Source organism: Thermobia domestica, chromosome 9 (genome assembly GCF_964235325.1).
Source record: "Thermobia domestica chromosome 9, izTheDome1.hap1.1, whole genome shotgun sequence".
In the NCBI taxonomy this organism is placed as follows: Eukaryota; Metazoa; Arthropoda; class Insecta; order Zygentoma; family Lepismatidae; genus Thermobia; species Thermobia domestica.
Window position 1 is genome coordinate 9,693,490 of NC_137462.1, and position 24,359 is coordinate 9,717,848.

The following is a 24,359-nucleotide window of genomic DNA, read 5'->3' on the forward strand; positions in this document are numbered from 1 at the left end:
CGAAGTCATTGCATATATATTCTTCTAGCTTTGAGTATCAGGCTGTCTGAAGTGCACTTTTGTAACCTCCATGGAAGTAACCTCCATGGTTTCTATCTAGCATGGAGGTTACACATGATCCATGGAGGTTACCATAATGAGCATTTCATGATATTATTATTAAAAAAATAGTTATATATTTGAGTTACTATGAGCTTCTTATTGAAATGTTACCTATTAGAGCTACCCGGAGGAAAAATTCCAAAAATTCCATCATATGTTTGCAAAACATGCTACTATAATATAAATTACATGTTGTCTTCAATAATATATAATTTGGTTGATGAATATTGAGTTAAAATTTAATTAAATGTTATACATGAGTAAAAGTTCGAAATAGAACATCTGTACCATTTGTTGTTGCTTATCTATTTGAACAAAAGCACTAAATGTTTGAAGTTAGGTGGTAGGATGTGTACTTTGTAGAGTCCAACCTAATAAAAACAGGTTTGTTCCTGATTAAACCTGGATTATTAAAATTATTGATTTACTTTTTTATTTTATAGAGAGAATGGCGCCAAGAAGAAAAGAATGGTAGTGAAAAAGTAACAATGGAATCAAATAAAAGCATTAATTGTGGAGAGAAAAAGCCAAGTAAGGTACCAGAAGTAGGAAAATGAAAAGAGAATCAGAAAGACGAAGAAGAGAAAGAATAAAAACAGATCCTGTATTATACGAAGAATTCAAAATAAAAGAGAGAGAGATACAAAGCCAGAACTACAAGCGGAATGATTTTAAAAAATAGCAGACATGAGTAAACGAGAGAAATGAGCCCATAGAAAAAAAAATACGTGAAAAAGTTAGAAGGCATAAAGAAAAGAAGAAACGAAGAAAAGAAGGAAGCAGTAAATAAAATGCTGGAAGAGGCAACTCCTCCTAACAGTGATAATGGTGGTAACAATCGAAATGACTTAAGGAATTATATTGTTGGGCCTAATTTTGACCGGGTAGAAACCAGCCGAAAGAAAAGTGGTAAGAAAATTACAAAACCAAATAAAACTAACAAGGAGAAAGCAGACTTTAGTAAATGAGCTTCGGGGTCATTTTTCGCGAAGTGCTAGTGCATATTTAAAGTGTTAATATTACAAACTGGGAGAGCGCAACAGCCAAAAATAACGGAGAAAACATCTTGAAGTTTCTGACTCGCCGCATATATCGTACGACGCATGAAGTTAAGTGACGGCGTGTCAGATTGAGGAACATCTACGACTCACGTGCAAAGGGTGCCGGGTTCGGTTTCCGCCCGAGTCAACTTTACTTTTTTTGCTTCAACCAATAAAGTGCCATTTGTAGCTACAAGCAAACTATTAATTCTCCCTATGTTCATAATGAATAAAACAATAGATATGTTGAAATCAGTTGTAAAATCCTTCAATGTTCCATGTTAACTATCAACAAAATGTAATCTATTCCGTAAATATATTGATATCACGAGTTATATTATGGTTGCCCCAGTTATTGGGTAAAAAATGTTCTTCACGCTTCGTGTTTACATCTGTTGACAGTGTGCGAATTATAACCGAAATGAGGGGGGCAATCTCCTTTGGTTATAGCTACCAAAGGGGATGGAAGTGCCGTCAATTGATATGGGGAAGAAACACATTGGTATTAAATATGTACAGACTAAGCTGCTTTCAATGTAATCCTGACACTAAATGCAGTCATTTTCATGAGGGACAATACAACTCTGTGCCTGCTGTACAGAGAAAAATCCGTTCTCCGGACAGCGGTAACAAATATACGGTATCCTCTTGCTTACTATAGAAATCAGTACGGAGCATACGTTATCCGCATTCTGCATAGGCACTGCCCTTAGACGCTGCATCATGTCGTTGCAGGATGTCTGACATCTAACAGTTTTCCGTATATCACATGCATATACTTCTGTTACCTTCGTCAGCTATATGTTATATACGTCCATTTGTATGAGATCCTGACCGCCGACATTGTTTCATACGGAAAGTACGTATAGATGGAACACTTACACAGAAAGTATTATAAAACATGCGTTTTCAGTTATACGTCTGCTGTACGTTACGTCCAAAAACTACAGGAATTACGCATGTAACCTATCTTTTTAAGTACGCCACCTACAATTTTTTTCTCAGTGTGTTTCAACCATAAAGTGTATTCTTTTATGTAACAGCATTTATGAACTGCTACAACTTGTTTTTAGATCTTCGTACTCTTACTCTAACCTAACGATGTTCAGAAGTTTCATTATAGTTACGTGTTAAAAGTTCCGTATGTTTACTTAACTACTGCACCAGTACCAAATAAATCTCAACAAACCTTGTGTTATCAAGATGTGTAATCCGCCAGTGACAACGAAAACGATGCCAATTTTTTTGTGATATCGACAGAACTTACACAGCAAACTCTTTTGTTATGTTGAAATTATGTACTCCAGAAAAACCATCAGACATTACGTGGCCTTAAAATGTCTACTAACATCTCCGAATAAAGTCGAGTTTTTTTTTACAGAATAGAGGCAGAACTCATAATTGTGTTGCCCTCAAAAGCAAATAGAGCCACTGTGGATACTAAAGACATTGTTGCGGGATTGGAACAGCTTTTCTTGGAAAATAGAACATTCCGGTTTACGTTTACTACAATTTTAGCTGTGATCACAAATCTATATTAAGCATTCAATTCAAAATATTACATTGTCTTACATTTTACCAGTGAATAAAACTTAAATATACCTTCACTGAGTATGTTTTGTAACCTCCGTGGATATTAATGTAACCTCCGTGTTTGTCAAAATAATAAATTACCATTTTTTAAAAAAATATATATTTTCTTGACCTCATCCACTGTAATGATTGTATTTGTTTAGCCCTTAGGTGTGTAAAAAATAAATTATACATTATTTCTCCGATTTTTAATTTTAAGATTTTTCCAATGCCAAAATTCTCCTTAATTTCAGAATCACCCATATATATATGGGTGTGCCGCGAGAATTCAAGTTACACCTGTAGTGTGCCGCAAGTTGAAAAAGGTTGGGAAACGCTGCCTTAGAAAATACAGCACTGTACTTGTATGTATTGGTTGCTTGAGAATACAACAGAGAATAAACTGCCTAATTACCCTTAAATAAAGGAAAAGTACGTGCTTTTTGAAGACATAGAGCCTTTATTATACATGAAAATGATAATTGATGAATACACACTGTACAGTAATTTACCTGATAAGACAGACCTCAAAACAAAAACCGTTAACGACCTTGAACGGGTCTGCGCACGGGGATTTTTGGCCTGGCAGGGTGTGGCCAAGTTATCCGGACTGCCGTGTTATCAAGTGTCGAGTTTTAGGGTCTCTACTGTATTATTATTGTTAAGTATCCTTCCTTTTTGCAGGACCTGTGACTAATGACACGTTAATTATTTTTTAAATTACCGCGATGAGCTGTATTTGATTATGTTTACCCATGCGAAGCAGCAATGTCGTGGAAAGTCCTGTTTCTCCAGGACAATACCCCTCATCATTCGATAACATAAACACAACAGAAATTACATAAGTTCAATCCTTCAAACTCGAAATATACAGGGTGGCCCAAAAGTAGGTATACAGTCCTGTACTGATCAACTCATTGCTTTTCTTATTGTTATCCATCAGGTACACTTAGTTTCTTTATTATTTATTCTTAATGTGTTTTTACGTATATGTTAACAAATAAACGTATAAGCTAGAATGTTATACTTCGTCAATGCTGATGTGTATACCTATTTTGGGCTACCCTCTATTTCTGAATTTTCGGCATTCACGGCCATTTTACCCTGGCGTGTATGAGGAATGACGTCCCTTGGTGATCACTCTACTCGGGAAGTGGAGAAAAGAACAAAGGAAGCAGCCTAGTACTATTTTGTTAGCTACCATCCCAGCATTTGCATGGTGTGAATGAAGAAAATGCAGGAAGACTCTCACCCGCAATGGCTGTCCTTCAAAGGCTTTCACACCTGGGACCGCCTTTCTACCGTCAGATTACGATTTCTCTCTCAAACTCAAAAACAGATGATAGGATTATTTTTTGATGAGGTGATTAGAAACGATGGTGTGGGGGGAGGGAAACTGATTTCTTTCTTTAGGGCGTCCGCAAAAGTTGAAGATCTGTGCATACGAGAAGAGTGGGTGAAATAAGTATAAAAATTTATCATTTACACTTCATTTCACCCGAGTTTTCACACGCAAACTGTAGCATCCTCTCGCAATAATAGTAACAATGGTATTATTTTAATTCTTCAAACACATTATACAGTTACATAACTTTAAAACCACTACCTTTGTTTTGTAATTATTTGGCGGGGGGGGGGGAGGGATCAACACGTTGACGATCAACTTGACGCAATACAAGTATCGTCTTTTCCTGTACTAACTATTACTACATTAATATGTATAGTAAAATCTACCAATTTTCCCCGCAGTTAAATAAAAAAATGAAATGAAATTTTTGAGTTTTACGTCCCACGGTTATGCCGGTTAGGCTAAAGGAGACGGTGATGATGAGAGATGAATGAAATGGTGGAATGAAGAAAGTGGGACGAAACGGGAGAACCCCGAGAAAACCCACGCACACGGTGTCGCAGTTAAATAAAAGTAAGACAGAAATGATGAAAGAAGCCTTTAGAAGGAGGAAAATACTATTTTGTGGAACATTGAATAAAAAGCTGAGAAAAAGACTCATAAAATGTTTTGTATGGAATATTGTGATGTACAGGTCAGAAACATGGACGTTACGCAAAAATGATGAAAAATCACTGAAAGTTTTCGAAATGTGGGTGTGGTTAAGAATGAAGAGAATTAGCTGCATCGAGAGGAAAGCGAAAGAGAGGATGTTAGAAATGATGGGAACAAAAAGAACAATTTTAGATATTATTAAGAAGAGGAAAAGAAACTGGTTGGGACATTGGCTATGAAAAAATTGTACTATGAATGACGTGCCAGAGGGTATTGTGGCAGGAAAGAGAGGGAGGAGGCGAAGTAGACTACAATTAATGGACGATATCAAAACAGAAAAATCGTACGTGAAGACGAAGAGGTTAGCATAAAATCATGGAGCATGGAAGCTTCTCAGCTGCGGTAAGTAACCTGCCAATAATATCAAAACACCTATGATGATGATGATATTTCTCACTATTCTGTAAGTTCGTGACCTGTCTATCTGGGAACTCGGCAGTATTGAAGCAACGTCATTCGTTGCCTCGTGTCAGAGATGGCCATTTTATAATCTAGATTCGCGCAGGATCAGGATCATTATTCTCGATATGCTATCTCAGGCTCACATTCGCCGTATCCAGTGAGACTAGAGTTCTTTCGATCCCGCGCTTGCTAAGAGCTCGGACACAGTAATCTCGAATGGAGCTAACACTCGCGCTTACTAATTGACCTGGGAATTCATCCTCTGACTTACAGGGCTCTCGCTCAATTATTTGCATTGACCCTGTTCACCTCTGTCTTGGATGTTGGACACAACATTCAACAGGTCGCAGTAGCTCAGGGGTGCGTGTTTTTTTTTTTTTTTCCGGAGTTCTCCTGTTTCCTCCTACTTCCTTCATTCTATCATTTCATTCATTATCAGCATCGCTATCTTCCTTAGTCTTGAAGCATAAACGTGGAACGTAAAAGGACGTATTAACAAATTTCATTGTATGACAAAATTCCTAAAATGTCGTAAGCCCGGATTTCTGGGTCTATGACACGTCCACATGCATGTTAGGTTACAACCTTAGCACAACTGAATTTACAAAACCGCCTGTTTCTTCAGGATAGTTAGTCATTGCACTGAAATCTATATCGGACGTCTTCCTTTAAGTCACTCCGTAACGCGAAATCTAATTCTAGTATATAACCTAAACCGGAATCAATTTAAGTACATGTGCTGAGACTCCATCGTCTGTGACCTGAACGAAGGATCATTTCACATTTGAATCTGATTACAAATATCGGGTATTTGCTCATTAGAAATCTGTCTACTGCCAACCATGCCTCTGTCCTAAAACAATTAACATAACACGAACTCAAACTCATTAAAAGATCAATAATGGAAGCTAAAATATTATGCCTACAATTTACCTACTAGTTTAGACTTTGCTATCAGGAACGCAGTATAGTAGTTGGTTTGATTATGTTATGGTTATCAAAAACATCTCCCAAGCACCCTGAAAGTAAGATTTTCAAGGACAAACCAATAACAATCACATAATTAACATTATAAATTTCAAAACGTTTCGCAGTCCAGATGAACTTATTGGGCTATACCTTTTGCTCCCTTCATATATCCGTAGCATTTTCCTTCTGGGTAACTTGTACGATTCTGTAACAAACGACGATCGAATTCATGTTACAAAGTTGAAAATAGAATATATATATATATATATATATATAAACTCAAGTTCTCGTTACTAGGGTTACTGTCTGAAAATCCACAACTACGGACTGTGCTTGATGATTCGCTATTTAGAGGAGGTAGGACTGTATGGATGCTTCGAGTATTTCCTGGAACTGGTTATCTTACCTGCCTCTATCGACAGAGGCGGAATAGATCAAATAATCAATAAATAATGTGCCCTAACATTTTGAAAGTAATTAGTATATTGAAATTACATTGAAAACACAGTGTGTGAGTAGCAAAAATGATATTCATTGTTGGGATGCTTTTATGTTGCAGAAATAAATGTTTACTACATATCTATTTATATAAAGAAAAAAAGGTCCTGAGTGCCCAGGTCAAACCGCTTAAGCTACGAACTTCAAATTTGGACAGGACATTGGATCTGTGACGTAAGATACCACTAAGGAAGAATCTTTTTTTTTTTAATTCGAAGAGGGAAGAAAGAGTCACTGTTATTGTCTTAAAACGTCCATATCTCAGAATCTCTGAAGGTTAGAGACATGAAATTTGGCAAATGGACTTTTCATTTAAAATAATTATATAGGCTGTGCGTTTCAGATTTTTTGTTTGTGTAGAAGGGAAGAAAAAAGACGGGAAGTAAAAAAAAAAAGTTACAATTATTATAACAGGATGACCATATATCGAAATCCTTTAAGGGATGGCATTTAGAATCTATCCCAACTCATTTCATGGCTCCAGAACAGAGTACCTTGGTTTTGTCTAGAAAAAAAAAAAAAAAAACGGGCCCTGGGAGGCTTCTAATCCCCTTTGCTCGCTATCGCTCGCTCAGCTATATTTTGTGAAGTAATCAACACAAGAGATCTTATACGTGCACGATTGGGAGAGAGACTAAATATCAGCCTGGAAAGTGTATAACGTAAAGTTGCTAAGATACCTTCTACTTCTCGACGACAATTCCGTCTAATTTTTCTATGCTTTTAGTAAGTAACTTTAATATCTCCGTATCATGTCACAATTATAGCGATTATCGAATCTCATGCAACTGTCCATTTCACGATATCCATTTAATTACTTCATTAGTTTTATTTTTTTTCGAAGTTTTCGAGGTATCCAAGATTTCTCCGCAATATTCAACAAATAATTACGCTATATTTTGCTTATGAATTTGCCTTATTTTAATGTGTATATCAACGTTTCAGAGTCCTAATACAAACTGTTTCTGGAATCAGTAAAACAATAAAATTTTAAGAAATCGCAACAGCCCTTAAGCTATCCATACTTAAGGAATACAAAGACAATTTTACTAGTTTGTGGTCAATTAGTGCCTACTATTTTTGGGAAAAGAAAAATGTCTACGTTTATCCAAATAGTGCCAAGAAATTACACCTGTGCAACTACAGGCGTTCCCAGAATTATGGAACCATGATTTACCAAAGAATATATGACTTCAGGGTGGTAAAGATTCTCTTTAAAGTTGAAACGACATTCAAGATTGACTAAATTTTACCAACTTCCGATATAGAAAACTCCAAGTTAACAACACACCAATGCATTGAAAGATTTTCGAAATAAGGATAAGCATATAACCTATACATACTTGTAGGACGGCCACTACATTCCAATAAGAATAATGCATATCGATTTTAAACGCTTTAAGTGCAATGATTTGCTACATCCATATAAAAAGAAAAATAATAATAAATAAATAAAGATGCTGTCAAGTTCTTACTATCGATTACTATCATTGCTATAACTCATGTGAAAAACATCTGCAGCTTATTACTACACACAAAATCTTTCAGTACATGTAAGATTAATGCTATGTAGTATTTATTTTCATGAAAGAAACAGATAAATAATATTAACATACCTCCACGCTTAGCTCGTCCACTTTTTTAGCTCCCTTATCCCTCGATGCCATCCTTAAGATTAAAACTCAGAAGACACCTTGTTTACGAACACAGACAACACACATTTAAACGCACGATTTATTTAAGCAGTAAAAGACACACGGGAAATTAACATAATTGATATTTTCTTGACTCCATCCTTCACATTTTTGTGCCGCAGTGCTGTCAAAACACGGATGTACTAACGCCGTACGCACTGCCTGCACTACGGCCAATATTTTGTGTACTGGTGAATCTTCGCCTGTCAGATGTCTAAAAGCTGTTCCGCATATCCATCATGCTTTGCGCAGTGAACAGACGATACGTGAGCTCCGTAGTATATCCAGAGAAATAATGAAGTTAAGAAAGAAACACTTGAAATTAACGTCAAAAGTATGTCTTTTAACAACATTACTTTTTCTAATGTAATCGAAATAGTGTAAATACATTTTCTGACAGATAGAGTATATACGTTGACTTCAATTTAATAACAGAAAAAATATATATTTGTTATCTCCTTACTAACGAGTAAGGTTTCAATTAACAATACTGACTTTTGTGATCGCAACGCATCACAGACAAACTTACGACAAAAACGAGGCCGATTAAATACCGTTCTCCCGAACATTTGCGATCAGAGTGTCTTGCGATTTTACTTTGCGTGGAATTAACATACCTATGTTAGTCAAATCCCAAATGAAAGCTTGTGATTTTGTACAATTTTGCTTGCTCTCTGAAATATATATAGCATACTTATTCAGAAGTTTTGTTCTAAAATTCGGATTCGAGACTTTGAATATGATAAATTTAGTTTCAAGATCGCAAAATCTTACGATTGACGTCATGACACAAATTCCAAAAAATACATTTAACGCTGTTTGTCGGAAATTGATCGCAAAGATGCGTTGTGGTCATGCAAGTCAATATTTAATCGGCCCCAATATCTATTTATTTTTCTAAGTCTCATTGGTAATACCTGTATATGTATGTATGTACGGTATGTAGCAGTATGTGCACAAAGACAGGTTGATTTGTTGATCTGTACTTAACATTTCTTTTTAACAAACTGAGACGCGGACTGAAACTCTCACTAGGAATAAAACTTCTGTCTTCCTTTCTAATACTTGCCATGAAGCTGCTCTATGCAAAGACATAGCGCTTCTAGGCTCTACAATCTCGTTCATAAAAACCTAGCTGTTTACGTTTCCGAAAAATGAGAAACAAAATTCATACTCATTGATGAATGGAATTAAATAAAACCGAATTTCCTTGAGTCACTCGAGATACTTCTAAAGTCACATCATCAAGATTTCCTGCGCGTTTGAGCAATTACGGTGTTTAAGAGAGTGAGTGTTCCTCACAGCGAATTGGATGGTTTGAGTTGGATTGCATTGGTTCAGTACGACTCAGTACGAATAATAGTAATAATAATAATAATAATAATAATAATAATAATAATAATAATAATAATAATAATAATAATAATAATAATAATAATAATAATAATAATAATAATAAGCTATGCTTGTGTCGGAATACCAAAATGAAGTTTTGTGCAGATCAACCACATAGGACTAAGATTTGAAAATTTAAGCGTGTAAAATTTACTATTTCACGAACAATCAGTATTGTCCAGGCTTACAACTTATTTTTTCATGCAGAATACTTCTAACACAAATGAAGTAGAAATAGCACTCTAATCCTCGCTGAAATTCGCCTGTCTTCACTTATTAGGCTGCTACACTCCCTAGTAAATTCTGAAGCAAATCCCCTTGACTATGGAATCGATTCAAGTACAGGTAGGCATATTTATATATACATAGTTTGGGACGACCTATTGGAAGAAAGCAATGTATTCGCTGTCATTATGCTTATTCTGTCCTGAAGAAATTTACGTCAATAAATGGAACGTCACATAAAATTCAATTTTGGAGGTATTAAATTTTTGCTTTCTGTCCTTATGCTATACCAGGGTTGGCAGAAACCACGGTTTTTATTGAAAAAAACCAAAAACCTTTTTTTTTTTGTTTAAACCCGGTTTTTATGGTTTAAATAACTTACTCTAAGTATTTATATCAGATATGGACAGGAACAAGTTTGTTTCGCCCTGGTGTTATTATGCAACAATCGGGTTATGCTGGAAGGCTTCACATAAGCTTAAAGCGGAATCCAAACTGCTTCTCGGCTTACATCCGAGAGAAATTGTTCTCCATTTGAACTCGAAGCCAGGACTAGTTGGCTACAAATGCGATACGTCTGCCGACTCACTTACGAAGGACTCATGACAAAAATACGTTGTACTAATCTTTACATACTTGCTAATATAATTGTCAAGAGTCACTTCAAAAGGACAAAAAGATAAACAGTTGCACAAGTGAAAGCATTATACAGAATTACATATGGACAATTTCAAAGCATGCAAAGTACAGAAGAACTAATTTAGTCCAAGTTAGTTCACTAGGACTTTTGCTAGTCCAAGTTAAAGAAATAAAACGACTTAATTTGCATATCAGTAAGAAAAGTGAAAGATACGAATTATTTGAGTTCATTTTGGCTCTGACCAATTTATACATAAATAGATACCAAAGATGCTTCTGATTTCAATAAATGCCTCTCGTGGGGTTTGTATGACCCCCCAAAAAGTACGGCAATTCGATTTTATCAATAGTAAACATTATTTAAAAAAAGGAAACAATATTTAGAATTTTTCTTTGATTGCAATTGCACAACAATTATAAACTATATAAAAAAAACACAAAATAACATTCATAAAATAACATTCAGTAATGATTGAGAAATTTAGGTCTGAATATAATACGAATAATATATGGGAGTGAAACTGATAACCCATAAATGTGTGTTCATCAAGATTTTACAAACACTTACACTATTACTAACATTTTTCGTTTTTTGGTTTAAACCAGCCAACCCTATGCAATACCGAGATTATGAAAGACCTATTAACGTGAGCTTCGAACAACGACTGGGCTTGAACCTAGTACACAGATAAGCATGCAAGACCAATTCTCACACTATAGTGTTTTTCTCATTGCACTATTTGGCCTTCATGAAACTGAATTACAGGACTATAGCACCGACTTCGGCTAAACGTCTACTTTATCCGACCAAAAAAACAGACCATATTTCGTTCTTTGATAGCTGTAAGTGTCAATATTGAAACATAATCATAAGTGGTAGTCATAATGTCTCATCAGTAGATATACACTATTATGTACTGTATTCAAGTTATTCCTCTGCAGTAATCTTGTGTTATTGACTTCCCGACATTTTCCAACATTTTTTTCTTTTGATCAAAAGATCCTATGTATTTCAATCAATTTTTTTCTTGTAGTCCTTATATCTGGAGAATTACATATAAAGTCTTTCCAGCTTTAGAACAAAGTAGACGTAAAGAAAGCGAAATGTATTGCTCCGCGATTCACACGTGCTTCGACAGCGAGAGATGTGAACAGGAAGATCGTGGGGTAGCTTACTGTTGTCGCATAATTTTCAAAGTGTAAAGCTACGGCTTGGTACGGGTAAATAATTAACGCACTGACACTAACTACTGCTATGCTGGAAATATGTATTTTCTTAAATTCTTATATAAACGAGATTGCCTCTGTTTCTGTTGTCCTCTTTTGAGTTTCATAACAGGAGACGAAGATGGACTATTGTCAATCATCGTCGCCATGAAATTCTGCATTCTACAATAATGTGCTCATTCCATAGAAAATTAGTTAACTCAATTTAGGGCCATTCAAAAATGTTGTGGCCCAGACCTGCAACCAGCCATAGTGGTTGGGGGGGCATGAATATATATTAGGGGGGAAGTTATTAAAAATTCTCTTACAAATAAGTATCTTTTTTTTTGGTATTAATAATAGCATTTTGTGTTAAGTTCTGGTTGCGGGTCTGTTGTGCCGCTGATCCAATATAAGTATCTTGGAGAACTACATACAGTGTAGCCAGTGGCGTATTTACGATTTTGTTTCGGGAGGGGCTTTGCTAACTTTCGGGGGGATATGCCTGAAAATGTGAAAATTCTGCAAAATATTTCATATACTTTACTATAGTAAGTAAGATTTCGGGGGGCTTAAGCCCGGAAGCCCCTCCTAAATACGCCACTGAGTGTAGCCAAACTCAAACTATCAGTTAACTCAGTATAATGCGCTTATTAGGTAGAAAGTACGAAAACTCGATTTAGGGGCTATTTAAAAAATTGTGGCTGCTAATCCAAAAACAAATTATTGGCCAAGATCGCAATCTTTTAAATCCATTTTCCTAAAATTCTTGTTTAATTTTTCGGATTATTCTATCGAGTCTCTGGAAAGCTAGAGATAAATAATTCTACATCAGTAAGCATTCCCGGACGAACAGTGTATAACAGCTGGGAAGTGGAAATGTGTGGAGCGGTGGACAGCAAGTCATATATTATATGCTTGATTTAATGTACAGTTTACGTATATTTAAAACTGTGTGTACGTACTATTTGTATGAGAAAAGAATAAACTCTAATGCCATTCTCGGGTATTATATGAATCCTATAGTTAAACGTGCCTCTGAATGGCTAGTGTAACGGTGTTCAGGAATGTTGTGCCTTGCAATGGAGCGAGACAAGCTCAAGTCTATGGTTTATGTTACCGACAATTGGTGAAGTTCGGATGGATATCGGGTAAATGGAGGACTGCCACATTTTACAGTGTTGATTCAAAACCAAAACGTGAGTTGATTGACATAGCTTTACAAAAATGTTTTTAAAAAATCGATAAATTGATGTTTTAGTTCAAATATGAAAAATGAGGGGCAGATTAATTATAGTCCATCAAATTAAAAACTATATGAGTTAAGTTCCTGAGATGGCACCTAAAATTGCTCAATTTACGAGAAAATTGAGTGAGTTTTTCGAAATATGAGCATTAGACAATTGAAAAAGGCAATAAAGTCATCACTGAACGGTGACTAATTAGAGAAAAATTAAGCTTAATCGTCGACTGTATTAAGGCGCGCAGTGGGGCCATATTAGATAAACTGACAATAGAGCATAATGTTTCAGTGTTTCAAATACACTGTCTTAGTAACTAACCTAGGAAGTGGATGATGCAATAGAGGAGAGAAAAGTGCCAATTGGTTCTCTACAGTGTCCCACAGCGTATCGCCCCTTTGGGGCTCTGTGTTGCCTATTCTAGGGGGGGGGGGTATAAATTTGTATAATCTACCGAAGAAATATTGAACAAATTTAGCAATACGATTATATAAGAAATCATAACAGGCCTATAGGTATCCTTATCTTACCTATCGTACGTATACCAAGGTTAAAATAGGAAATGAAAAGTGCTTTCCTTATCAAGTGGTGCTCCATAAAGAGGACATAATGAAATGAAGTGGTATGTGAGGTGCATCGGTGCAGATTTTTTGTACGGATCCATATATAATTCATTGCGTTTTCAGTAAATAGACTTTTGTATCCTAAACTATCATTTTTGGGGTATGGATTTGCATTCCTCTGTACACATTCACTTTAGGGGGATTAAGTGTATGTAGGCGATAAGAACTATTCTGCTAAAGACACTAAGCAACTTGTACTAGGTGTCCACTAAACAACACAAATAGTATCTAAGTGAATCAGAGAAGGAGCGCAACAGTGGAATCCGAGCGGAAGCGAGGGTGTGCGTTAGCGAATGTACACATGAACGTGGGTTCACAAATCACTGTATCACATAAAATTACTTAACATACGTGTTGAATTACGTGTTTGTACGTACTGAAGATGTTATAGGTAATATTCCGACATCTCTTCATTGCTTGCATATTTGTGTTCCAAAGTAATGTAACGCATTACTAACCTAAGTTCCATAATAATGTGGATCTCTTAACTCTCGGACACTTTTATAGTTGCGCGTCATGAGTTAGCACAGTAACTTCAGATATTTCACTTCACTTCACTTTATAAATTGTGGTCACTAGCTACCTTATGGGCGAATATGTGCATAACAGGTTCGACTTTCAGTAAGTATTTTTGATTAGATTCCGCATCTCACAGGTAAGAACACAACATATTTAGATTGTTTATAGTAGTCTTACTAAAATATTATTTACAAATTTATGGATCTGTACAATAAATCTGCACCGTGCACATGCAGTCTACAAAGTAATCCCGGAAGTGCTACATGCAAGACGTCTTTTCTACTTATCCTTATTTATACGTATGCTACCTCATCTAATAAATTACTATATTTATGCGTATACCCACCGTCACTGACGTGTCTGCTTTCTGCAGACGCACACCCGCGCGGACCTCTTCCTTCACTCCTGACTGATTTGGTTAGATGCAATTGGTACTTTTTAGTGGTCATGTGGTATAAGTTGGTTTAGGTTTTAAGTTTGTGTTTTATGCTATGTGTCCACCATTATATTATCTTCAGCTCCCTCATACTGATAGGGTAACAAATTTATAATTCCACTGAAACATGGTTTTCGTTATTTCTGGATATGAGAGTTTGCGTCACTGAACAGTTGAAATGTACTACCTCGCGCAGTAATCCAGTATGGATGCATGCTTAGTGAAGAATGAAGAAAGCAGGAAATTAACAAATATTTGTGATATAGGACTAGAACTGAAGTAGAAAAATGAAGGGAGTAATTGTGAGGAAGGTCTATTATCATAACGTTGAGTAATTAGGTAAATAATGTTTACTTTTTGACTAAGTTTTAATTCAATCAATTGTTTTTCCTTAGTCATAATTTTAAATTTTAATCTGTTAAAGTTTTCATTACCTTTTCCAACTTTTATATATATATATATATATATACTTTTTATGTACATAGTGTTTGGTATTTATTTATTTATTTTCAGGAGACAGTAAATACGATTATGATTTAGTGGTAATAGGCGGAGGATCTGGAGGTCTTAGCTGTGCAAAGGAGGCCTCTTTATTAGGTGCCAAAGTTCTTGTGTTAGACTACGTGGATCCTACTCACATTGGTACCAAATGGGGACTTGGTGGGACTTGTGTCAATGTTGGTTGTATTCCAAAGAAGTTGTTTCATCGGGCATCTCTTCTAGGAGAATCATTTGAGGTAAATAACAGAGTTTGTGTGACTGAATCTTTTCTAAGCTAATAATACACCTCTTTCTGTATTAGCTCCCGGCGTAAGCATAGAGTATAGCTTATAGTTTCACTTCAGATGTACGAGGGGCAGTCACAATGAATCTTGGACAGGTCTTTACTTTGACTCATACAGTGACTGCAACCGATTCATCTGACCCAGTTGCAGTCACTGTCCGAGTCAAAGTAATGTACACTATAAGTACAAGGGCCAAAATGTTACTAAACACCATTCCTCCTACAAGTAATTTACTATTTTTTTTTTATTTTTTTTTAAAAAGCTTATGTGCCCCTTGCATTAAGATTATAGTATAATTCTTAACATTATACATACTGTTCTATACGAAGGAAAATCTTGCCAAATACTCAAATGAAAAAAAAATCAGGAATAAAAATAATATCAATAAAAAAATGAAAACACTTACCGCTAATGATAGACAGATCTAGCATGGCGTAAAAATTAAAAATATCGCTCTCCAAGTGACAAACTATCAGCAAATTTACGCCGCCATACATGCCAGTAAAAATACATAATTGCTGATTCCACACACGAAAAAATAAGATAGCAATCGCAGTTGCGCAATACTCAACTTCACACTACTAAAAAATATTCCTTTCCGCACAGACGTCGATTTATTAAAGCAAGGGCACTTGCTATTATTACAATCAGCCTTCGACCACGCGCTTCCTTACACTTCCTACAAGGAGACAGAACATGTGACATCACACTACCAAACTATCATATGACTGTACGGAGACACCTAGTGGGAAAAATATGAACTACCGCCAATCTCAACTAAGAACGTCACACGGAAGGAACGAACAGTTCCAACAAGTGACTCAGGCAGTAACAGTTCCAGGAAGTGACTGAACCTATAAGAACCGATTAAAGTCACTGTTTGAGTTTACGAATAGTGTAGCTAAACGGAGGAGTATGTGGTAATCAGTTGGTGCATTACCGCTGTTCGAGCAATGCACAAACATCAAGTTCATGTGAAAGTTGGGGAAATCTGCTTCAGATACCTGCTTAAAATCAGTTTGCGGTGACAATGCTTGAAGGAAAACAGCATCGGTACCCGTTTCGTCACTGTAGAAGACGTCGAAATCAACGGGAAGGCCGAAGGCCAACTTCGGAACATAGCAAAAGAGGACTTTTGTTGCTGTTTCCAGAAATCGCAGGAGCGGTGGAGCAAGAGAGAGAGTGAGTGAGTGTGAGTGAGAGTGACTGACTGACTGACTATCTGTCTCTCTCTCTCTCTCTCTCTGTGTGTGTGTGTGTGTGTGTGTGTTTGTTTTCCGAAGGTGCCTTAGGCAACCTAAGGACTGTACTCTACAAGATTCATTGTGATAGCATCACAAATGGCAACACTACATCATAATTCCGAGAACAATTTGACTGCCCCTCGTATGTGTGTGGGGGGAGGGGTACTTTTATTTCTCAGTAAGTACTGACCGGATCTAAATCAAATTTAGTTGGCAAGAAAGGAAGAAAGATCACTATATCCCATCGTCCAAGGAAGAAAGATCGTTATATTTTGGTGGCTGAGCTCGGCGAGGGACAAACTCGGCTCGGTTCGACTTGTACGTGGTACTTGATTTCTTGGTAACTACTGTCCGGATGTGAACAAAATTTGGTGGGGAAGTAGCCCATCGCTTAAGGAATAAAAATCACTATATTTGGCGGCCAAGCCCGGTCAGAGACAGACTCAGTTTGGTAATATTGTCTTGTTCCACAGCTTTGCACACCGGAAGCTTCTGAGTTTGGTTCACCAACTATACCCCTCTTGTTTCTCATTCGATTTAACAGGTGTACCTTTCGGGATACAGTGGTTTTCGTTGAGAAAAATCCATCATGATATTGCGGATCTTGTAAGTTTTTTTTTCTGGGGGGAGTGGAAGAGGGATTTTTTTCCTGTTGCCACTGTCTTTATTTGATCATTTCTTTCATCTTCATTCTTTGCATTTACAGGATTTATTGTCGAAAGAAGTATTTATTAACTTGTACTAGCCGTTGTATAGGTCTGTGATTTAATAATTGCCCAAATTTTCAATCCTCTCATTTCCCTCATCAACGTTTACTTAAAGCATTGACTGCAAACTTTTTTTTACATCTTACGGCAACAATCGTTATGGTACAGAAGTATAGAAGAATCGTTATGGCATAGTTGTCGGCACTTCCTACCAGATGCGATTCATGCAAAGCTTACAGGTTGGACACAAAATTGATTTTACAAATACCACCATAGTAGCCAAGTGCAGTAAGTTTTGGGACCGAACAATAAAGGAAACCATAGCTATCTCACGGGAAAAGAACAGTCACAATAGAGACAATGGGTTTCAACTCGGCCCTATCTGCTTGGCCCCTTTTCAGGAACAAAAACAGATTCAACAAAGTCATTTCTCGTAGCCACAACAACAGCCAATCAGGAGCCAGCATTTCACTTAGCCAATCACAAACCTCCATTCATAGCTCTGCCCCTAAGTAGTCACCATATATATATGCTTACATCTCTGGTCTCTTTAGTACAATTACTGAAGATCAATGCGATGTCTGCATTCGAAACGTCAGATGTCAATACTCTCACCTGGCTGATAGCACGAGAAGATTTATTAAAATCACGACGCCAAGAAAAATACAATCCTTTCTTTATCAATTTGTGCGATAAATAAAGCCTGGAATTAATGGCGAAATAAAAGCCCGAAAGTGGCTGGCAAAGTTGCAAAATAAACACCCAAAAATGGCAAAATAAAATAAACAAGTAATCGCGAACTTCGGGGAAAAAAATAGATACTCAAATATGTAAAAGCTATAATACGCTATAATTCGTTTACTAATCGAATAAAATGTTTCATTTTGCACTTTGTACTTACCACTTAAAATCCTGGAAACTTGCGCAACCCGTGAAGAGACGACATCTAACAATTCATTCGCCATTCTTCAATAGTAACAATGAAACAATAACTTAAAAACACTGTCACGTTTTATTCACGCGCGGTTACATTAGCATAAACATTCAAAGCACAAGAAATACTAAAGTAAAGTCATTTTACACTACACTAGCAGTTTATTTTCACTTACGAAAGGTTTTTCATATTTTGGTTCTCTGAAATTATTAACATCTTTTTAAGATTTTAAAAGGAAAAACTTTGTCTCCTGTCACAAGGAATTCGCTTTAGATGTGAAAATGATCTTTCCACATCTACAGATGTTACTGGAGCATACTTGAAACATGTAATTTGGGAAGGATCCATGTCATTGTCGACAGTTGTATCAGCATCACCTTCCATAACACTAGCGATGTCCTTCAATTTTCCCAAATCTAGATTAGCACTTACAACACGATCACACTTATGCCGAATCTACTCGCCCTTGTCACCAGGTACAACACTCAGATCGTTGAGAGTATCATTGAAGATTTTCAGAGAACTAGCGAGAGTCTGTTCTTTTTTTCAACCTTGGCAGGAGCGTCTGGTAACTTTACAAAATGTGTTGCAATGAAGACTAAGTCCTTTTTCAAGGAATTATTCTTAAGCAAACTTTGAGCAACTTGAATTGAAGACGCATCATCCTCATCAAAAGTATCAATGATTCTTTTGATGGGTTCAAAGTTGTTAGCATTGAGAACAGCTGTAATCCATGTACCCCATCTCGTTAATATAGGCTGTGGTGGAAGCGGAAGTTCAGGGGTTAATTTGCGAAACGCACTTGTTTGCGAGGGAGCTTTCAGAAATACCTTTTCCAAATTTGACACAAGAAGGTCGACGTCAGAAAAATGAGAACGAACTTCCTCAGCAATTCTATGTAGCGCGTGTGCCAGACAGGTGACACGCAGCATACGTGGGAATAGAACCTTAAGGGCCTTTGCTGCACTTTTCATGTATGCAGCTCCATCTGTGACAAAAAGAAGAACTTTATCATATTTTACACATTCTGGCCGCAAAATACTCAGCGATTTTGTAAAAACGTGTGCAATTGCCATGCCATTTACTTTTTCCAGAACTTCTGATGCAATCAAAAATGTTTGTGTGCCTTCTTCGCCTCCCAAAGTTCCAATTACAACGTTGGCTATGGGACGTCCTAGAATATCGCAAGTTTCATCAATTGAAATCCATATATTTTTGTCAGCACATTTTTACGGATATCGTCAATAGTTCTGCTGTACGCGCTATCAACGTAAGTCTTTCTCAAAGATGATTCACTTGGAACTTTTTGTTTTGTGTATTTCTCGAGAAAGTTTCTAAAGGAAACATTTTCTAATTTCCATAAAGAAATGTCCGCGTTAATTAGAGCTTTACACAGATCATTCGGAAAACTGTTAGTACGCGAAGCGGGATTCGTGACTGTTCCAAGAAGATTTTGAACCTTTTCACCAGCTGATTTGTGTGTCCTTGCAAAATTTTGTTTAGCAGTGCTTATATGGTGTGTTACAAAACAACGCTTTTCAACGGAAACCACAGTTTCACATAACTTACAAAACAATACAGAACCGTCTATTGAAAACACAGTACTCCCGAACTCACTCACAAAATTTTCCAACTTCTGTTACCTAGAAAGACCAACTTTCGGCATCTTGAAATACTGAAACGGACATAAATACCAGTTCTGTATCACGCACGCTTAAGATTCACAATAACTGCCCACCTGGCTACTTCTTGAAAGTAAGCATCTTCGTTTGTCATTCCAAGAACCGAACACTATTTCAAAATTCCAAGAAATGAATACACACTAGCATCCCCGCCCCTCCACTTGCCACATTCTAACGGGAATAGACCAGTTATTATCAGACACCGAGATCGCTTTGCCAGATAAGAGCGACTCAGATCTGTAGTATGCTGTCATTCGTAAGTAATTTGTAAGTCAGGAATTTGCACTTTTCCTGAAAATATAATGAAAATTGCAATAATGGTACTTATGACATGTTGCCATTAATTCCGGGCTGTAGTGATAAATATGCTAATGTTCAGGTACCTTGTTTTGGTGAAATATAAAGATATGGATTTACTTATCATAGGCAGTATCTAAATAAAGTAGGTAAGGATATGCTCATGAAAATATTGTCAATCTACTAAATAAACATAACGATGTTGTAAATGGAGAAAATATCATTCCTGTACCTCCTCTACCATGTGTTTGTTCAAATGTTGTTTCATGTCATGATCAGCTAACAAATTCTGCAATTTGTTTACGGTAAACAGATAAAGCTTAACTTTAAACTTGTGTACAAGAAGTGAGCTGTATCAAAATTAAATCCTGAAATTCAATTCAAAGTGACTACAATAAGTTGCACTTACAATGTGTGTTCTACGCATATTTTTTAGTACAGCAGGATAGTGAAAGTGTCGATCATGACCAGGCAAATACGGATTTTGCCGTGCAGAAATATTTGACAGCAAGAGAGACCCGTTCGAGGTTACCTAAGGGCCTAAGGTCCGTGAAATTCGCTGACGGGCAGATCAGAAGAATCCGCCACCCCAACGAGACATGGTCCAGAGGTTAAATCCGGCGAAGTCCACGGTGAGGCACTCATTCGGCGCCATCTTGGCCTTTGGTGCATACATAAAGGCCGGGTTCGCAGCCGCCTCCCTTACCACTTTGCTAAACTGTCAATACAAATTGTCGCTTTCGCAAGTCATTTGGGAGGGATAAAAATGGAAGACTGTTCTTATATGGGACGAGGCCTACATTCATCTCATGTGTAATAATAGATTCCGGGCAGATATGTACTGTGAGTCCTCTTGCAAAGGATGGACTGAGTTTTACAGCCAATGCCTAGAAAGCAGGAAATCATGATTGTCGGCGTATACGGCTACAATGGAAAGTTGGAGATACTAAGGTGCTCAGAAATGTGAAGGTGAATGTTGCCTAGTTCCAAGAATGCATTATGACCCCAACCAATCGGAAAAAAATCCATTGTTTGTATGGAGCCAACAAGACCAGGTGCGGATTCAAATGGACAATGTGTCCATCCGTACTGTCAAATCATCCCTCTGGTTTTATCATTACAGAGGAGGGAACGGGAATCCATTTTGTTCCTTTCATGATACTCCAACAAAAAGCCCTGATGCCATTGCAGTGAATTTCTGCACGTTTGGATTTTTAAAAAGACGTCTGTGTTCTCTTATTGGCATATGGAAAACCTGCAGGGAGGAACAGGATGAAATTTCAGTGGATGTGCTCGAGCGTAATTCGTTGTAGTAGAAATTTCGATGTCGGGCGATAGTCCATAATGTTGGTAATCCGATAGAACACAGCCACTTGTGGTGACACTGCTCTTCATAAGGATAAGTATACTTTGAAAATTAACCAGATATTAACCGATCAGCTGTATGTAGAAACCTAAATGTTTATTCTGCGGCTGTTGTTTTCATGAAACATAATTACTGTTTATTTCAGAAATAATTTATCCAATTTTATAACATGAAAGTATTTCTTTGATTGTCTACATGCGTCTCTAAAATATTCTGTTAATATTTCTTTTTCATACGATACATGTAAAATAAGATTCTAGAATGGTTTGTGTAATTATTGATCTTGCATCTTCTAGGAAGCCAAAAATTTTGGATGGCAGCTTCCGGAAAGAGAAGAAATTCACGTCAAATGGGACGAAGTAGTACAAAGAATCCAAAATTATGTTAAATCATTGAACTGGGGACATCGGGTTCAGTTAAAGGAGAAGTAAGATTTCCAGTTATTTATATTAAGGACAATATTGTAATACATGTACAGGTTGTTTCCAGACTTATAATGTATTTAATTTGTATGAACTCAGGTGTTGAAAAAAGAAAAAGAAAAAAAGATAAGAGTTTGCTGACGAAGTCGTATTTATGGTATTATCTAGTTTTATTGTGTAAACCTGATAGGGAGTAATATGAAGAATATAAAAAGAAATGCACATATTTTATTAAATGCCTACAGGGACATGGGTTTAGAAGTAAATACAGTGAAAACTATCAACACCAACATAGGTATTCTGTCCTTATTGGCAGGTCACTTTCCGCAGCTGAGAAGCTTCCATGAACCACGATATTCAGCTAACCTCTTCGTCTTAACGTATGGTCTTCGTGCTTTTATATCCATCCTCCATTCATTGTTGCCTCCTTCTCCCCCTCTTTCCTGCCACCTCACCCTCTAGCACGTCCCTGATAATACAATTTCTTCTTGTAGTGGCGGCTTTAGCGAGTAGGCTCGGACCTACTCAAAAATTTTTGGAAAACATAAACGCTAAAAGATACAATAAAGAGTAAATATATTTTCCACTATTTATATTAATGGTAAATAATTATTTAACAAATAGCATCAACCACTACTGTAAAAGCAATTTCCTACTGTCATTAATAAATCAAATGTGTTCATAAGCGAGGGAGCGGGCATACCCAAAATTAAAGTACTAAAGCGCCCCTGCTTCTTACGCAATGTCCCAACCAGTTTCTCTTCCGCTTCTCATTAATAACTAAAAGTGTTCTCCCCCACCACCATTTCTAACACCTTCTCATTCGTTGAACGCTGCATTGAACCTCCGGGTTCCATAGGGCATAAAGTTAGTTAGTTTGTTAGTTAGAATGAAATTGTTAAATGAAATATTTCTGATCCCTAACTCATGAGCTTCTTGAAGAAGCTTACCTAGTAATGTGATATAGTATGTAACTAGGTAGTTTATAATAATAAAAACTTTTTCTCTTATAGGCTTATCTTTAAAACTCTCTGTACTCACGATCAGTTACGCTTTTATCTTGTAGGTAATGTTGTAAAAATAAGGATAACTGCAAGATAAAAATATAATTGAGCATGATTACAGACAATTTTAAAGGTATATCTATAACAGAATAGGTATTCTTATTTTTCTATCCCCAAACTACAAAGAAAAATAAGTAATTACGAGTACAGAAAATATTAACTAAGTGATTACATCCAAGAGCTCATAAGTTGGGAATCAAGAAATCTTTCATATAACAATTTCTTTCTGACTATATTTGGTCCACAAGATATTATATGATACACAACTATAAAGATGTAAAATAGAACAATTCAAGATAAAGTAGAGATCCCGTCGTATGGAAGTTTATTGTGTTAATATTATTGCAACACGAAGATAATTTTAAATCCACGGTAATTCTAAATTACAATTTTCCTCCTAGTGCAGAAATTATGCTCTAACGCTTAAATCACTGGAAATTGACAGTTGTTAAACTATTTCGGCGACGAGAACAAATTATTAACATTCCTATAAAGCAGCCTTTCCCAACCTGGGGTCCGCAAGACGATCTCAGGGGCTCCGCAAGCTAATCTGCCAGGTACGTAGCCAGGATTTCGTAATGGGAGGTGGTCTGTGACGAAATACTGTGGTTATCACATCTGGGGCTCAATCATTCTAAACTATTTTACTGGAAACATACATTATTTCGTTTAGCCAGGATTTCGGAGGGGGGGGGGTCATGACATGAAATACTGTGATTACACACCAGGGGCTCGATCAATACAAACATTGGCAACATACAAATATTGGTTTGTTAGGACAATAAAATGTAAGTATTTTAATAACAAACTATGAAGAAATCTGAAGTAAAAGAATATAAAAGAGTATTGAAAAAGATACAATCTTCCGAGGTCATTCAAACTCGGTTCTTCTTGTCGTCTTCTTCTTTTTTTTTTCGTATCTTCGTTTAATGCAGTCAAGGATAGCAACAAGATCTCTTTCGGCACTAAAGACATCCTATAAAATGGATTAGTGTTGCCGCGAAATTGAAAATTTCTTGAACAAGTGTAACTGGAATCTATGTTGCCAGGCTCATATTAATGGTGATTGTGGGCATTTCTTAAATTTTTCTGATTGTCTTTCCAATCAAACTGGTTTATCGATCGTCATTTGTAGTCCTTATTATTAGCATGGAGCTAGATGGAATTCGGAATACTCCGTTACAATAATATCAATTTTCAGCTTGACGCCTCACACTCCGTTTCCTCCACACAAG

The 24,359-nt window shown here is 36.6% G+C and overlaps 2 protein-coding genes across 3 annotated transcripts in view; one reads left to right on the forward strand and one right to left on the reverse strand.

The window, feature by feature from the left end:
- Nucleotides 1-8,569, reverse strand: part of LOC145694395 (E3 ubiquitin-protein ligase TRIM37-like) — a 194,628-nt gene extending 186,059 nt beyond the window's left edge. Inside the window, exon 1 of one of the 2 annotated variants that reach the window (XM_081770570.1) lies at nucleotides 8,262-8,569. In XM_081770570.1, the coding sequence (XP_081626696.1) occupies nucleotides 8,262-8,312 (51 nt within the window). In that variant the 5' untranslated portion in view covers nucleotides 8,313-8,569. The remainder of the gene's footprint in view (nucleotides 1-8,261) is intronic. The other variant, XM_081770573.1, reaches the window with a different exon arrangement.
- Nucleotides 8,570-12,614: 4,045 nt separating this feature from the next.
- Trxr1 (Thioredoxin reductase 1) overlaps nucleotides 12,615-24,359 on the forward strand; it is a 40,957-nt gene continuing 29,212 nt past the window's right edge. The window contains exons 1-3 of the mRNA XM_081770577.1: nucleotides 12,615-13,003; nucleotides 15,137-15,360; nucleotides 21,935-22,065. Coding sequence (XP_081626703.1) covers nucleotides 12,847-13,003; nucleotides 15,137-15,360; nucleotides 21,935-22,065 — 512 coding nt within the window. The 5' untranslated portion in view covers nucleotides 12,615-12,846. The remainder of the gene's footprint in view (nucleotides 13,004-15,136; nucleotides 15,361-21,934; nucleotides 22,066-24,359) is intronic.